The sequence below is a fragment of the Archocentrus centrarchus genome, chromosome 6 (genome assembly GCF_007364275.1).
Source record: "Archocentrus centrarchus isolate MPI-CPG fArcCen1 chromosome 6, fArcCen1, whole genome shotgun sequence".
In the NCBI taxonomy this organism is placed as follows: Eukaryota; Metazoa; Chordata; class Actinopteri; order Cichliformes; family Cichlidae; genus Archocentrus; species Archocentrus centrarchus.
Window position 1 is genome coordinate 3,225,497 of NC_044351.1, and position 17,928 is coordinate 3,243,424.

At 42.2% G+C, this 17,928-nt stretch overlaps 1 protein-coding gene across 1 annotated transcript in view; it reads right to left on the reverse strand.

Annotated features, from left to right (window-relative positions):
- Positions 1 to 10,066: 10,066 nt before the first annotated feature.
- pard6a (par-6 family cell polarity regulator alpha) overlaps positions 10,067 to 17,928 on the reverse strand; it is a 29,463-nt gene continuing 21,601 nt past the window's right edge. Inside the window, exons 3-6 of the mRNA XM_030730608.1 lie at positions 15,278 to 15,567; positions 14,554 to 14,679; positions 13,893 to 14,092; positions 10,067 to 12,263 (exon numbers count right to left, since the gene is read on the reverse strand). Of these exons, the coding sequence (XP_030586468.1) occupies positions 11,936 to 12,263; positions 13,893 to 14,092; positions 14,554 to 14,679; positions 15,278 to 15,567 (944 nt within the window). The 3' untranslated portion in view covers positions 10,067 to 11,935. The remainder of the gene's footprint in view (positions 12,264 to 13,892; positions 14,093 to 14,553; positions 14,680 to 15,277; positions 15,568 to 17,928) is intronic.

The window sequence follows — 17,928 nt, forward strand, 5'->3', positions numbered from 1 at the left end:
TCCCTTCAACTGATGATATAGTTGGGCAGTGGAAGAAATACTTTGTGGACCTCTTTAATCCCACTGACACACCGTAAATTCAGTTCAATTTTATTTATATAGCGCCAAATCACAACAAACAGTTGCCTCAAGATGCTTTATATTGTAAGGTAAAGACCCTACAATAATTACAGAGAAAACCCAACAATCAAAATGACCCCCATGAGAAGCACTTGGCAACAGTGGGAAGGAAAAACTCCTTCATAACAGGATGAAACCTCTGGCAGAGCCAGGCTCAGGGAGGGGCAGTCATCTGCCACAACCAGTTGGGGCTGAGAGGCGAGACAGGAGAAAAGACATGCCGTGGAAGCAAGCCAGAGATTAATAATAACTAATAATTGAATGCAGAGTGGGGTGTAAACAGAGTGAAAAGAGGTGAAGGAAAAAGAAACATTATGGAACATCATGCATCATGGAAAGCTCTCAGCAGCCTAGGCCTATTGCAGCAGGGTCACCTGATCAAGCCCTAACTATAAGTAAAGTGGGTTAGAATCCAAATTGGGAGCTGGTTCCACAGAACAGAGGCCTGAAAGCTGAAGGTTCTGCCTCCCATTTACTTCCACCCATTCCACCCATACACACACCTCACCTGTCATCTCTGGCTCTTCATCCTCACCACAGCAGCAACAGCTGTCAGCTAGTTCTCCATCGCAATAGCTGAGAGATGAGAGTGGGTGGGTTCAGGCTGTCACTGGCCACTCACTTTGCAGCCTTCCCTCTCGCCTGCTCCTCTCTGCCACTGCTGCCAACATCCCACTCTAGCAAGAGGGGTGGAGTGGCGGAGGAGTGATTATGAAACCGAGACCTGTGGCATCTCAGCCGAACTTTCCCTCGCCTGGTTTCTGGGGTTTCCAGACTCTTCAATGACCAGCTCATCCATCTCAGTGATGCTGCTCAGCCAGTCAGCGGTTCTAGAGGTTCTATGTCTGGGCCTGTCTGAGCCACCAGCAGTCCTTCCCCCTCAAGCCACCTCTTCCTGGAGGAAGTGGGGCCCTCACCATCAGTGCTCCTTGTCACTATTGGAAACTGCTTCACAACTCCAGCCTGTCTCTCTGCCTGTATCTCCCGATGCCAGATCTGCCAGATCCCGCCTTCATGGTGAAGGAGATGGCCTTTTTTTCTCATGCTCTCCTTGATTCAGAAAGAATTCAAACAAAGACTTTTGTTTCCTGTTCTGTGAATATAGACAGCCTTAAGTGAGTGCTGTGTTTCCCAGCCGGCAGATTTAACAACTGTGATTTATGTTTCTGATCCGGCCAGCTTGAGGGGCTTTTTGATTTCTGTGTTTAAGCCTCCTAATGTTAGAACTGAGTTTTATGTGTCTGAGCAGACTAAATTAAGGACAAATAAAATAAATGCATCCCATGCATCCTCCCAGACTGTTTTAGGTAAGGCTCAGCCACTGCCATTAGAGCTTGCACACCCAGAGACTACTTTTAGTGCAAGTGTACTGGCCTTCCCTAACACTGTTTGTGTTTCTCAGCCAGCCCGTTTCAAGACTGCCTGTTGCCAAGCAGGTCAAATCTCAGACTGTTTATTGTGTTGCTCACCCAGCTCAGTCTAAGGGAAAAGTGGTGTTTCATAGCCTGCTCAATCAGAGCTCTGAAACAGTTTATTGTGCTCCTCTGCTGTTGACTCCTTGTTTTGCTCCTGAGTTGGCTTCCCCAGAAATTATTTTTGTGTTCCTCTCAATCGATCTCACTAAACACTGTTTACTGTACTCCTGTGGAAGCCTCCCCAGAGAGCCTTGTTCCACCCGGGACATCCCCAGAGACTGACTTTAATGGGCCCTACTGAGCCAGTTGGGTCCCACTCCGCCTGAGCCTGAGCCTGAGCCCATACCCAATTTCCAGGGTCTCCTCCTTCACTGTTGGTCACCAGCCAGGCCACCAGAGGTATCTTGTCACCTCTGTCGTTGTCGGCCTCCGGATCAGCCACCAGAGGGTCTTCATTGCCACTGTCGCTGGCCTCCAGCTGAGTTTCCTGAGTGGTTCCATCACCTTCACTGACGTCAGCCTCCAGCCTGGCGACTCTCCAGTCGCCAGGCTGGCCCGCTGGTCAGCCCCCTAAGATGTTTTGCCTCAGCTGCTGGCTTCCAGAGTAGCTCTGTCTCTACTGTGACTTGTATCTCGTCTGGTATCTGCACAACTCCTGCCTCTCGGACCTAATCAGCACGGATGACTAATTCTGAAAGCGTGGTGCTGAGCCCCCCACAAAATGTACTGTTGTGCTGTTTAACAATAAGTGGGCCTGTTTTGCCTGCCTGAGTCATTATCAGGTAACAGCAGTGGCGGTACTGGGGAGGGGCGCTAAGGGGTGCTATAGCTCCCCCTGGAAAAGTCATAGCACCCCCAAGAAAATAGCTTGTGTCTGTGTGTGTTGAGAGCTGAAATAACAAATGATCCTTCATAGCACCCTCAGTAAGAAGCTGGAATAAGTGCATTTATTCCACTGACCTGTAGTCATATTGCAATATATTTTACACACTTTAGAAACTGTTACTGTAGAGCCATAACAGATCAGGTAATGACATAATAATGAGGTGTTATGCTACTATACAGGTTGGTTTATAATACAAGCCACAGTGCATACTAATGTCAGGGTCATGTTTCATTTTTGACATCTCCTTTTTTTAATGTGTGTGTGTGTGTGTGTGTGTGTGTGTGTGTGTAGGCATCCAGAAGCTGCAGTCGCTGGAGTTCAAAAAACCCAGTCACATTTTGAGCTCAGAGAAAGTCCTCATACAGTACCTCCAGGAGAGATAAGACACACCAGCTCAGACTGTGTGCACATGATCTAAACTGGCAATTCACCGAGGACGAAGGTCTAAACAGCAAATCATCACAGTGACAGCAACACAAGTGGTGATGCACCAAGAATATAGCATGAAAGCTCTGGTTGTCAGTGAATTGTCAGATAATTATTTGTATATTTTAGTTGTTCATGTATGACAGCTTGCTATATTGTTATATAGAGAAAATGCTTGTAATAAACCTTTTTGTGTGAATATCATGGCTGCAGTGGATCATTTTGCCCAGAAGAGGCCAGCAACATATTGTATAAAACCTAAAGGTGTGTGTGTGTGTGTGTGTGTGTGTGTGTGTGTGTGTGTGTGTGTGTGTGTGTGTGTGTGTGTGTGTGTGTGTGTGTGTGTGTGTGTGCAGTGACTTTTACAGAAGAGGTTTAGTTGAAATACATTATATTCAGTTTAATCTCCAGTAATGTGTCATATTCTGTAGAATATGTTATATTGGGGCTTTCCTGTGAGGGCAATGTGTCTCTTAAAAATAACTGTTAATGAGCTCAGAAAAAAAAAAAACTTATAGGTGATCATAAAGTAATTTAAATTAAATACATAAAAATATTACAAATAAAGTGTAAAAATCTTGTTATGTGTACAGAATGGAGTAAAGTGGCATTCATATACTCTCAACTTATTATCACCAGTTAGCATGGGAAAGGCCAGACTGCCCAAAGGAAAGCTGCACAGGTAGAAGGAGAGCAGGCAGGCTCCACAGGGTGGGATCCTATCCAGGGTTTGTACCAGGAAATGTCTTGCTGTGAGGTGATGATGCTCACCATTGCACCACCATGCTGCCACCAATCCGCTGTCACTGAAAAATATAAATTTTGTATAAATGGACACAGACTGGTACAAAAAAGTGTCCATAAAGATAAATCAATAATAAGAGAGAAAATACTTTATTCATCCTAAAAGTTGTGAAATTGCTGTGTAACCACAGCCATAACATGAAAAGCAACTTAGCTTATCAAAATAAATAAATTATCACAGAGCAGTTTTGGAAACTCATTCATGGGTTGCACATGCATCCTGTCAGCGTTTGCAGTGTTAGCTGAAAAAAAATCCTCAGTGAGCTCCTGAGGTGTCTGTAAGGTGGATGTTTCCTGTAGCATCTTAAGATTCTTGGAAATCAATGGGGAGAAATTTTGGACATAATCTACAAAACTGTATCAGCGATTATCTCACTAACCAGAAGACAGGACACAGGAAGTTTGCAAAGCTTTTCATCTTTTGTGGTTCAGGTGAAGATATTCAACGATTAACACACCAAACTAATAACACTAAAGTATCACTTTTGGTGTCTTATTAGTTTAATATTTGTCTGTAATTGTGACTCAGTTTGAGGTGAACCTCAGTCTGAACACTGTGACCACTCTGTTTTTTTCTCTGTCCTCCACACAACCTCAAAGCCTCATTTCCTCCAGCCATATAAACAGCCTTTATTAGACCCAGTTAAACAAACAGTTGGAGTGCAGGGTTTAGCTAATCCTGTAATGAATATCACCCCTATTTACACTGCACACATTTCTGCTAGGTTTCATTTCTGCTGCTGGAATCAGTTTAGAAATTCCTGCCTTTTTGTTGGCAGGAAGGCTGTGAGGTGTGAACTTAACCCTCTGAAGGAGGTACAGAAGTAAGAAGATAGGAACAAAGAAGAACAGTGGCAGGAAAAGATGTGATGAGGCCAAAAGGAAAGAAAAAAAAGCTCATAAAAAAGAGAACAATTACACAGTTAGGCAGGGTAAATAGTCAAAAGCAGTGCTGTGACAGGCAAAACAGAAGCAAAGAGAAACAAAAAAGATACACAGATCAAGCATAAGATTATGACCATGTGCCTAATATTGTGTTGGTCCCACTTTTGCTGCCAGAACAGCCCTGACCCATCGAGGCACAGACTCCACGAGACCCCTGAAGGTGTGCTGTAGTATCTGCACCAACATGTTAGCAACAGGTGGGGCCTCCATGGATCAGACGTGTTTGTCCAGCACATCCCACAGATGCTCCATTGAACTGAGATCTGGGGAGTTTAGAGGCCAAATCAACACCTCAAACTCAATGTGCTCCTCAAACTATTCCTGATCCATGTTTGCTTTGTGGCAGGGAGCGTTATCCTGCTGAAAGAGGCCACAGCCATCAGGGAATACCGTTTCCATGAAAATGGAAAATGAATGAAAATGGAAAATGAATGAAAATGAATGCTTAGGTAGGTAGTATGAGTCAAAGTGACATCCACATGGATGGCAGGACCCAAGGTTTCCCACAAGAACATTTCCCAAAGCATCACTCTGCCTCCACTGTCTTTGCATTCTTCCCATAATGCATCCTGGTGCCAGGTGTTCCCAGGTAAGTGACGCACCTGCACCCGGCCATCCACATGATGTAAAAGAAACATGATTATTCGGACCAGGCCACCTTCTTCCATTGCTCCATGGTCCAGTTCTGATGCTCACATGCCCACTGTTGGAGCTTTCAGCAGTGGACAAGTGTCAGCATGGGCACCCTGACCATTCTGTGTCTATGCAGCCTCATACACAACAAACTGTGCTGCCCTGTGTATTCTGACACCTTTCTATCAGAGCCGGCATTAACCTTTTCGGCAATTTGAGCTACAGTAGCTCGATTGCTGGATCGGACTACATGGATCAGCCTTTGCTCCCCATGTGCATCAGTGATTCCACCCATGACCCCATTGCTGGTTCACCACTGTTGGCTCACTTCCCTGCTAGCACTCCTAGGTGGGCCCCATATGGGATAAGCAAGGGCAAACATTATGGGCCCCATGCATAGCCCATGCATGCATGGGCTATGCATGCATGGGCTATGCATGGACCCTGCATGGGCCTCATGTAAGTCAACCGTCTGGGTCTGAATGAACACATATTCAGGGCCGGTTAAAATCTATCTGGGCAAACCCATGTAGGGCCACCAATGGAAACCGCGGACAAAACCTTATGGGGCCCATAATGTTTGCCCTTGCTTATCCCATATGGGGCCCACCTAGGAGTGCTGGCAGGGTTTTGATAGATACTGACTACTGCAGACCTGGAACACCCCACAAGAGCTGCAGTTTGGGAGAAGCTCTGACCCAGTCATCTAGCCGCGACAATTTGGCCCTTGTCAAACTTGCTCAAACCCTTACACTCACCCATTTTTCCTGTGTCTAACACATCAGCTTTGCTCCCTAAAATATCCCACCCACTAAGAGGTGCCATGATGAAGAGATGAGTTTAAAAAAACTTAGTATTCTATGTGGAGCTAGTTCGATCCACATTTAGAAAAACTTGATAAACTGAGTTCAGATTTCATGCTTTCAGTTCAACTAATTGTTTTTAATCCAAATTAGTTTATACAAAAACTTAAGTCAACAAACTGCATGTTGGATCAACTAATTTATTTAAGTGTCGTTCACTTGGAGCTTTACATAATTAAAACTTAATTCAGTCAAAGCAACAAGATGACTTGACAATATCAAGTTGATCAGGCTCCTTAATGCTTCACTGGGGGGACGATGACATAGTCATAATTACGTTGATGTTTGGCACTTCATAAACCAGACACTTTATCACTTTACTACTGTATATTAAATGGTAAATGGACTAGTTCTTATATAGCGCTTTTCTACTCAGTATGAGCACTCAAAGCGCTTATATAACACGTTTTACATTCACCCATGCACTCCCATTCATACAAGCACTTCCATGTTTACTAAGCTAAGTGCTTTTAATTAGCTAACATTCACACACATTCATACTCCGACAGAACGGTCGGAGAGCAACTTGGGGTTAAGTATATTGCCCAAGGATACATTGGCATGTAGCCCGGAGTAGCCAGGAATCGAACCACTGACCTTCCGATCAGTAGGTGACCTGCTCTACCTACTGAGCTACAGCCACCCCAACTACTGCACTGCATTGTTGCAGATCTGCCTGTGCACTAGCGACTATCCTTTTGTACATGCATATTGCACTTTCGGACTCAGTCATATCCCTGTATTCTTTGTTTTGCTTTCCTTGATTTCAGAGCACTGTATGAGTACAGCTCAGTGCAGTTTGTTAGTCTGTATTGTTAGTATAGTTTGTATAATTTATACAGCTACCTCCATTCCTTGGATTCTATTTATTGTGTGTGTTAAGCTGCTGGATGCCCTACTTTCCTTTGGGATCACTCAAGTATCTATCTGTGTTGTATGGAGTGCTCTGAGTGCTCATGTTGAGTAGAAAAGCACTATATCAGAACTAGTCCAAGGACAGAAAAGAAAAAAAAAACACAAGAAAAATGGATAGTAGGAATGAAAGAGATGCTAAGTCTTTTTTAAATACTTTATTAGCATAACATTAGCATGATGTGATAATTATTGTATCTGATCTCCAAATGGCATTTTATTTTGTTTCACAGTGATGAAACAAAAAACAGAAGCAAAAAGACAGGAGAAAAACACCAGGCTGATGGTTAGTAGGAACAAAAGGCATGGCATAATAATGACATAATCACTGCATCTGATCTCCACGTGACATTCACAGTTCACAGCAGCAGTGTGACGAGTGCAAGTTACACATGGGAACCCTTCAGCAGGAGGTTTGAACCATCGCGCTGCACTGAGACATTTAACTGTACTGATCACATACATGACAACTTCCTATGAAACATTCTTGCTTCAAAAAGGCACTTCCTATATTTTCTAAAATCATGCATAATGACACACACACACACACACACACAGTTGAACTGTGAGATGACATTACATGGTTATCACATACACACACACTGCCTGTTTACAGTTTACAGTACAAGTGGAGATTTGTCAGCATCTTTCATCCAGAGCAGATTGTTTCCCACTAAGTATTTAGTGTTGTAAAAAGCGCTCTGAGTGCTCATGTTGAGTAGAAAAGCACTACATAAGAACCAGTCCATCATTTAGGGCCATGATGATAGTGACATAATTAACCCCTTAACTGGCAGCAAAAAAATCACCTGACAAAAACTACATAACGCCTTCTGGTTATTATTGGCTCTGAAAAACCCACTTCATAGCCTATTAACTGGCCACGTCTGGTCCGCCCTCCGAATGAAGTGCATTTTAAATGGCAGGCTAGACCCGCCCATTTTGATTGACACCTCATTCGGCCAATCATGTTAAGAAATGGGTTTGCTAGAGCCAGTGATACTCAGAGGGCATCCCGTAGCTTTGTCAGGTGATTTGGTGCAGCCAGTTACATGATTGGCCAAATGAGGTGTCAATAAAAATGGGAGGGTCTAGCCTGCCATATAAAAGGGACTACAAACGGCCCGTCAGCGGGCCCTGGCCAGTTAAGGGGCTACATATGAATTTTTAATATTTTTGTTTCTGCATGTACTTCATTCCAGTACCATCAAATAAATCCACTTTACATGGTCTCCGTCCTGATCATAACCACTATGACCATAATTAAGGGTCTGTGATTATGCTTGTCTGTGCTATTAGAGTCAGAACATTAGCAAAGCAGATCAAGGTTTTGTTTTTCTGCCGCACATTATTAACATGCTGTAGTTAAGAAGCTTTTTTATGTATGGAAAATAAAAGTTTGTTTTTTATAGTATTTTGTATAAATATCATTGGAAATGCACACCCAACAAAGCCTGACTGGCCTGACTCTACCTTTGGACCGGGAGTAGGCACAAGCCTCCAAGATGAGCAGTGGTCACCTACAATATAAAAACAAGTGACACTACAATTCGTTTGCTAACATTTGACAACACAAAAGTTTGCTGACGACAACAGCTCGTGTCACATTAATATCAAAGACTCTGAGTCCTTCAAAAGCAAAAAGGCCCCAAGAGGAAGTCAAAATACAGTAACTGCTGTCACGGCTTCATTGGTTCACTTTATATTTTACACTAGTGTCACAAACTGCCCACATTATGGGACCTTCAAGACAACAGGTGGTCAGGGTTAGTTTACCCAGCATGTAAACCATTTGCACACTTTATTTTGTTTAACTTGGTCATCAACCTTTCAGTGTGTGTGTCGTCCCGTGGAGCACAAAATCCAAACATATCACAGCAAGAAACGATGATCCATCTAATGATGAAGACTGCCTTCACCAGACGAAGCACCTAACATGAACCTGCGTGTGTGTGTGTGTGTGTGTGTACATGAACACCAATGAACCCCGGGTTCCATCATAAACACACACTCATGCAAATTAAATCAAGCTACTAGAACCACACACAAACCCCCTGTGCACAGCAGAACCTGTGACACACACACTGTGTGGCACTCTGTCTCATCCATATACTTTAAAAGTACAATAAGTAAAATATTCTTCATGTTTTACACACATTATAAAATATCCTTTAAAAATCTCCCGTTTTACATAATCTTTCATTTACATTTTTATTTTACATAAAGACATAAAAAAATGTGTGTGTGCATGATGTAAAATGATGTATTACCGTATTTTCCGGAGTATAAGTCGCACTTTTTTTCATAGTTTGGCTGGGGGTGCGACCTATACTCCGGAGCGACGTATATGTGACATTTATAACACATGAACCAAAATACTCCAGCCACTTGACATCTCCGTGAACTGCAGCTTTAAGTCAGTCTTGCGTAACCTGTGGGCGCAGTGGATGATGGATGGAGAGCACAGCTTAACGGCAACTGGGAGAATGCGCCACCCAACTTTCCTGGAAGTCATTGGATGGATCAAGAAAACATGGGCTTCAGTGACAAACCATCCTGTTGGGATTCAGAAAGGCTGGAATAATTGGAACTGCAGCTGACGACGAGTCTGACTAACGCGACACAGAAGAGGAAGCGGCGCTTCGTCTACGGAGTGTACGGAATTGTTTAGAAGTGACACCGAGGATGAAGAATTCAATGGATTGATGGTTTGGTTAACTTGTTAGTATGTTCTTTATGCTATGGTTATCTGAATAACTTAATGTTACGTTAACATACCGAACACGTGTTCGTTGTGCGTCATGTAGCTGAATGTGTTACGTTAGCATAACGTAGGAGTAACCGTGTTCGTCCTGTTCTTTAATCCATTATTATTTTAAATTGCCGTTCAAGATGGAATTTCTGCTCTGGGTCTCAGATTCTATCAACCTTCCCCCCCCAAAAAAAGTGCGACTTATATTCCAGTGCGACCTATATATGTTTTTTTCTTCTTTATTATGCATTTTTTGGCTGGTGCGACCTATACTCCGGAGCGACGTATAGTCCGAAAAATACGGTAATGTCTGCCTGTTGATCAGCCTCAGTGTGGTTTCAAGATAAACTCAAGACTCGTTTTTTATGTAACATAATTGAGCGGTTTGCCAGAAGCATTTCAAAAGGCAACGTGACCTGCTGAGGAAAAGTGTTTTCAGGGTTTGATGATGATGAGCGGTCGGTGTTTGATTGGAGATGTCTCAGGGTGGAACATAGCAGGCTGTAAGAGTAGAAGTGCACTTAACATGGCAGGACTGGGATAACTTTGGCCCCTGTTCCTGATGGTTGGTCCTGTGTTTGTGTACTTTATTAGGCTGGATTGAACTACTGTGTGTACTTCTTCATTTAGAGCGGGCACACACACACACACCCCTCCATCATATTTCAAAGTTGTACAAATGATGTATATGATTGGGTTTCAATATTTGCAGTGACAGACTGGAAGCATTTGATCTAAAGTCTAACAACACTCAACAACTGACCACACATTTTTCAGTGATGCTTGCCTGGGAATAAAAGGTCCCATTTCTTTTGGTTTTAGGCGTTCCAAAAAAACCAAAAACAAACAAACAAACAAACAAACACTGTTACAAGCTTTAAATCAACCAGCTGAACACATGAAGATGATTCGAAAAAAACAATCTAAATAATTAGAAGATTATTATTAAATCCCATTAGTGTCACTTTTTTACTCATTTTTAACCCGTACAATGTTTGACATGTAAATAATTTGGTGCTTTATAGTACAGTTGGGGCTGGCTCACAACAACACAACAACCAGTGCTAAGTGGTGTGTCTTGTGTTGGTACTTGTGTCCTCCTGCTATTCTGCTTTGCAGGAACGTAAAGTGCAGGAAGGCTGGCTAAAGCAGGACACAGATGCTGTGGCGATTAATAAATACTCTCAGCCAATCACGGCTCCCATTGTGAGGAAACATCCTTTTCTTTGTGTTCTGCTGCCTTCAAACGCTGCAGGGCTTCGAGGAGCTGAAGGACAGGATTTTCAGCTGTGGATAACAGCTAATAAAACAGACTGATTTACCAATGCTTCTGCTTTAAATCACATTAAACTTTTATTTAACTGTAATCAATGTAAGGTAATTAGTAATTAGCCAAAATACATATTACATTTATTCATTTACTGCTGTGCTTTTGCTGAAGTATGAAAAGCTGCTGCGTTTGAAAACGTTCCAGCAGAGCGAAGCCGAGTCAGAACTGTAATTCTGAGATGACCCCGTCATCTTCTCAGCCCCACTTCTCCAAATGCCAACAACTGAACCTTCACGTGCTCCTCTCCTCCCACATACTCACCGTGTGCACCGCACTAAGCATTAAAATACGACACAGACAGACACAGACTTTCACAGTCAGAGATACCAAAGTGACATAGTGCTGCTTGCACTGGTTGTTGTGGTGCCACAAAAATAAAAACAGGAAAGTCAGCTATAGGTTTGCAGATATCTTCTTAAATACGTTGACATCAAAGTGACGTATGGCTTTACAAGCTGTTACCAAACTTGTCAATATTAATCAGTTAATACATTATGGTATTTAAAACATTTCCATAGTATAATGCTAAAAATGATATAATTACTTCTGTTTGCAGAACCTGACAAAGCTGACAACTTCAGCCATATGTTGCATCGTGTACAGTGTTCCTACACCTGCAGACATTAAAAGCCAACAATCCACCGAGGCTGGAAGGAGGTAAAGTGTAAACTAGCAGAAGACTCTGAGCGGCCCCTCCGTGGTCCTGCCAGCTCCCCCCACGGTACAACAGCAACCACCTCTGAAGCACGTCGGTTATCTCACAGGAGCACAGCTATCGTTAGGCGCCATGGTTACGGCACTGTTGTTGCTGTAACGTTCATAGTCCTCAACGGTACAGTGTTGTCATGGTTACAGCGCTGTCATGCTGCCATCCTCTCTCATGCTGTCTTCACTGCTACTGGCCGTGTGGATGGAGTTTCCGTTGTGGCTGGATATCATCATGGAGCTGTCTCTCAGGGATGCTCCAACGCTACTGGGCAATGAGACACTCTGTGGGAGGGGCCTACCCACAGTGTAGTCGTGCGGCCCGTTGCTAAGTGAGTCTCTGTTCGGCATGGTGTTGCTGTTAGTTACCCGATGGGAGTCGTAGGGTGTCAGGCAGTCGTTTTCCAGAATGAGGTCGCCTTCCTCGTCATCATCGCCGCCATCATCGCTGTCACCCTCCGCAATGCTGTTGCTGTGGTAACAAAACACATAAAAAGTATTAATTGAAAAAAATGCAATACGAGCTGCACTTGTCTGTTCCTAGTTTGTGCGCTGTGTGAATTAGGCTGAAGATTCAGCTTTAGCTAGCTTTAGCTAGCTCTCCTCCAACCAATATGGTGCTCCTCAACGGCTACAAGCTTCACCTCACCGTGTCTGCTGTTGTGGAGGTAATATGAGGAAGCAGGCCCACACTGTGACAGTAAACCCAATAACAGCAAACCACGTCTGACAGGTAATGAAGGATTCATAACACTACATGCAAAAGAATCTGCATCAGTTTGCAATGAGACAGCTTTGAGCAATAAAGGAATCAAGTTTCATTTTGGATCCCTTCCTTCTGAAACTGGTTGGTGAACAAGTGTTGAAGCTGCATCATTATAAAGGCTTTAACAGTCTTACTCTGTTGGCTAAGTTATCTCTGTCGATTATCAGCAAAACCAGAGAGACAGGATGTTTCTCAGTGCAGTACAATGCAGTGTGTCCATGTATTAAAGACATTTGGATGGGAATGACACCAAACACTAACTTCAGCAATCATAAATCTTCATATTAGACACAAATAAAACACCCTGTAATGGCCTCAAAAATGTTAAGCGAATATTTCAACAACAAATCTTTCATCATCTTGTGACAATAATAACTTATTGCAGCTGAGTTTAGTGAAAGTAAAACTTTTTGCCACTTCCATTAGGAGTACGGCTGACTGGCTGCGAATGGCTCACTGTGGAGCCTCTTTCACTTTTTAGGCTGGCCTTAAAAAGGAGTTTTTCCTTCCCACTGTCACCAAGTGCTGCTCATAGGGGGTCATTATGATTGTTGGGTTTTCTCTGTATTATTGTAGGGTCTTTACCTACAACATAAAGCATCTTGAGGGGACTGTTTGCTGTGATCTGGTGCTGAATTGAACTGAACGTTCATTCATCATTCATTTTTCCCTGGAGCTGGATATATATATACATGCCAGACTTTTATAGTTTTCCACTGCAGCATTTGTGTATATCAAGGCTGTAGAAAAAAATGGAAGAACGATCTGTTTGGATTAAAACCTGTGATGACACATTAAAACATGTTAAAAAGTTTGGTTCCTCCTTTGCTTGAATTCTGCTAAAATTCAACATTCTCATTATGGGTTTTATTTCATTGCTTTTAGTTAAGAATTAAAAGTTTGAGCACAAAACAAAAAAGTGTTTTAATTTATACTAACAGATGTGATACCAATGCAAAGAAGATTTTGAGTGAGACCGAGCCGATCTGTGCTGCTGATTGTCTGCCACGGTCCCGACTGCTGCTCACAATCCTGTCCGACTGCATTTGCTCGTAAACATGTTAAGAATTTGGTTCGCTGCTGACATGAAAGCAGTACTATTAGAATTAGAGTTGGAGAGTTTTTTTCACTGATCATTATTGATACAGGGGTGTCTTAGTGAAGTTTCTGCTTATAATTATTTTCTACTAAAACATACTTTAATACAACGCACATGATGTACAATAATCTATTCTTAAACCTGAAAAACATGGAACACCTTATTTTTATTTTATTTGAACTAAAGACCCAACCAATGGCTTCACTGCAAAAAACAGATACTGTGCAATGTCATACCTTGCAGTGATGGGGTTGCTCTGAGAGGCGGGGCTTGGTGAGTCATGTGACAGGGCGGAGCTTGTAGATCCGGCTGAGCCCAAGGAACCCGAGTTACCCGCGGAGGTTTTACTCCCACGAAGCACAACATTGTTCCTCTGGTTCGCCGGTTTTACAGTCACAATAAGGTTGTGACTGTTTGCCACCATCATGTCTGTAACCTGAAATGACAAAACAGGGAAATAGCACCTAAGCGATGTGTTGACTGTCCATCACATGAACCACAGTTTTTTTGAAAAACAGGATATTTTTCATTTATATTTCATTCCTGCTGCTTTGTTTGCTGCTGGCATAATTAGGACCACCGCCCTCCTAATTTATTATTACAGTCAAAATGTTTAATGATTGCTCGCTGGGTGCATGTGCAGTGACTTCACACACTGGTCATGTCTTTTTGCTACTTTTGCTTTCTAAGCCTCTTTATGAACCGTTACTATGCACCCTTGTATCTACCACTGAGAGAAAACACACAATGCAGTACAACAGTGTTGTAATTTACAGTATAAGTACATTTACGGTTCATGAAAAAGAAGCACACCTGAATCCTGGTTAAGTTCATTCTGAATGTTTATCTGTATTTACTGAATTTTCTGTGGGCCTGGAAGGTCTCCAGCACATTTACCTGATCCAAAGATTTTCCCGCTACATCGATGCCATTGACCTCGAGGATCTCGTCATTAACACCCAGCAGCCCGGTACTCTCTGCTAACCCACCACGCACCAGACGAGATATGAACACGCCTGGAACCTTCAGGAGCAAGAAGGAGGATACAAATTGCAGACAAGAGTTAGTCGGATGTCCTAATATCTGTTATATTAATATATCAATAACCTTTGTCTTTATATGCCTGCATGTATGGATTACTGTGTCTGGTCTCTTATATGCTTCTGTGATGCCTTGGTTTTTATTTTCTGTCCTGTATGATATCTGTATTTTAATACACTCTCAGTACTATTTAGCTTATTTATATTTAAAGATCAAGTCCGGTGGATTTATAGCATTTCCCTTTAAAGGCCTCTGGTCAAAGTGTTCGAATTACACAGGCAAATATCCACCAGTAAAATAAACACACACCAGACTCAAAATATTATTTGAACATGCACATGAAGTGAACAGCATGAAATAAAATAACACCAAAGCCGAACCATTTTTCCTCAACACACTTCCCTACTTCTTAATATTTTCAGAGAAATTCTGAGATGGGGTATCTCACTGGCCCAATCATAATTCCATAATTGGTCCATGATTGGTGAATCACAGGAAAATCATTAATTCATCTTTTTTCCAGTTTGAAAGGGAGAATACTGCCTACATTTGTAAGAAGGCTTAAAAAGGCAAACCTCACCTTCTCTACGCCCTGCGGTGTCACCCGCACGCTCACACCGTCACGGATATAGAAGCCAAGTGGTTTTTGGGATCCATGCTTGTGGAGTCGTACACGTCGATGTGACTCAGGCAAAATGTCCACATCGATGATGGAAGAAATCTGTCTGAAGTTCTTTGGCGGCCCAATCATGAGGCCAGATCTGTTCTTGGAATGGGCGGAGCCGGTGCCAGTGGTGCGCAGGCCCGTTAAGCCCAGCCCCTTTTTACGCCGCTGAAGGGAATTGGTGCCAAAAATGACCGGTTCATCCTCTTAAAGAAGACACAGAAGAAGAATGGTAAATGGTAAATGGACTAGTTCTTATATAGCGCTTTTCTACTCAATCAGAGCACTCAAAGCGCTTATACAACCTGTTTGCATTCACCCATGCACTCCCATTCATACAAGCACTTCCATCATTAATTAAGCTAAGTGCTTTTTTGATTAACTAGCATTCACACACATTCATAGACAGAACGGTCGGAGAGCAACTTAGGGTTAAGTATCTTGCCCAAGGATACATTGGCATGTAGCCTGGAGTAGCCAGGATTCGAACCGCTGACCTTCCGATCAGTAGGTGACTGATCGGAATGGAAGAATTATTATAGTGTTATTATTATTAGTAGTATTAAGGTTAATATTGTTTGTTGATTTTATATATATTCTTTTCTTAATAGTGTAAATTATTATATCTTTATTTATATTTATAATAACTGCGGCTGCTGTTACACCCAAATTTCCCCTCTGTGGGACAATAAAGGCTGTTTCTTCTTCTTCTTCTTCTTAAGAATGGAGGCAGTTACTCGCTGTGCGGTCAGACTTTTAAAATGTCAGACTTTACAATTATGGTGCTTTCTTTACATAAGACAAAATGAAGATCATAGAAAAGATTCTTTCTTTTAGTTAGTTTACATTCAAGTTATGTGTGCATGTATATTATTGACTTTCTTTATTTTTACATATACATCGACAAGCAAACATTTGACCCTTTTTTAAAGTGCAAGTACAGTTAAAGGTGATAAACTTGAAGAACACCATATAAACATTTTTTTTCAAACATTTATTAAGCAAAAATATCAATTTAATATTCTCCTTTGGAAAAAATTACACCCACTTAAGGTCTGAAAGGATAGAATTCCCAACTTACAAGAAATAACTTTCTTGAACTTTTCCATTCAAAATGTCTTCAGCTGAAAGATCAGGGCTTGTACTGTATGTCCTGTCAGTTTCAGATCTCTGCACAATATTTCAACAAACTTCAGATCAATTTTTTTTATTGACTATGCCATTTGGATGGATGCCATGTGGACAAGAAGCACTTCTTCATGGCAGAAATGGTTCTTGTAAAACAAGAAATACTTCATGTTCTGTTTGCAACTACACTCTCTAACTTGTGCCCCCCCCGCCCCAACCCACTCCTCCCGCTGCATCCAAAGCTCTTCTGGCCCATGGAGGGAGACACACATCTAAGAATAAACAGCAGTATAATGTATTTTAACTTAATATTACTGCATGTACATTAAGGAAATGTCTACTGATTTATGAGAACGCACTACTCTGAGCCACCAACCTAAAAAAGGCAATGACCAGAGAATTACGCTCTCTGTGTTTATACCCCACTCTGCATTTGATCATTATTAATCTCTGTCTCTCTTCCACAGTGTGTCTTTTGTCCTGTCTCTCTCCCCTGAGCCCCAGCCGGTCGCAGCAGATGACTGCCCCTCCCTGAGCCTGGTTCTGCTTGAGGTTTCTTCCTGTTAAAAGGGAGTTTTTTTCTTCCCACCGTAGCTAATTGGTTGCTCATACTGTTGGAGTTTTCTGTATTTTATTGCAGGGTCTTCACCTTGAATTGAAATGAATTGAACAACCTGATAGAACACAGAAGTTTCTGGTCTGCTGTTGTGTGTTTTTTATACATCAATTCAGATAAAAACAACCCTTCAAAACATCAAAGTTACAAAAAAATTCAGGAATAGTTCTCCCGCTTTCTTGAAGGACATTCAAAGCTCTTCTTTGGATATTTGCTGCCTTCTCTGTTCTCTGTTGGGATGATCCCACACTGCTTCAATAATGTTGACGTCTGGGCTCTGGGGAGGCCAATCCAATTCAATTTTATTTATATAGCACCAAATCACAACAGTCACCTGAAGGCACTTTGTACTGTAAGATAAAGACCCTGCATGGATTATAATAATAATCCATGACTGATAGTGTTCCATTGTGTGTTTTTCTATCAGGTATGATTTTATTGTAATGAAAAAATTAAGTTGTTGCCAATCGGACACTTTCCAGATGGTACTGCATGGTGGATCAAAATCTGACAGGTATTTTTTCTGCTCATAATTCCATCAATTCTGGTGAAATCTCCAACAACAGCGGCTGAAATGCAGCTTCAAACCATGAAAGAGCCTCAACCACGTTTTACTGATGTCAGCAGATGCTGTTGCACCTTTCTCCTGACCTTCTCCATACATACTGACGACAATTTGAACCAAAAATTTCAAATTTGGATTCATCGCTCCATCAGACCTGTTGTCATGACCTTCAGTCCAGTTCTGGTGTAATGTGGCTTACCTCAGCTTTTTCCCCCATTTCCCGTCATTATGAACGACTTGTTGACAGTGACCCTTCCA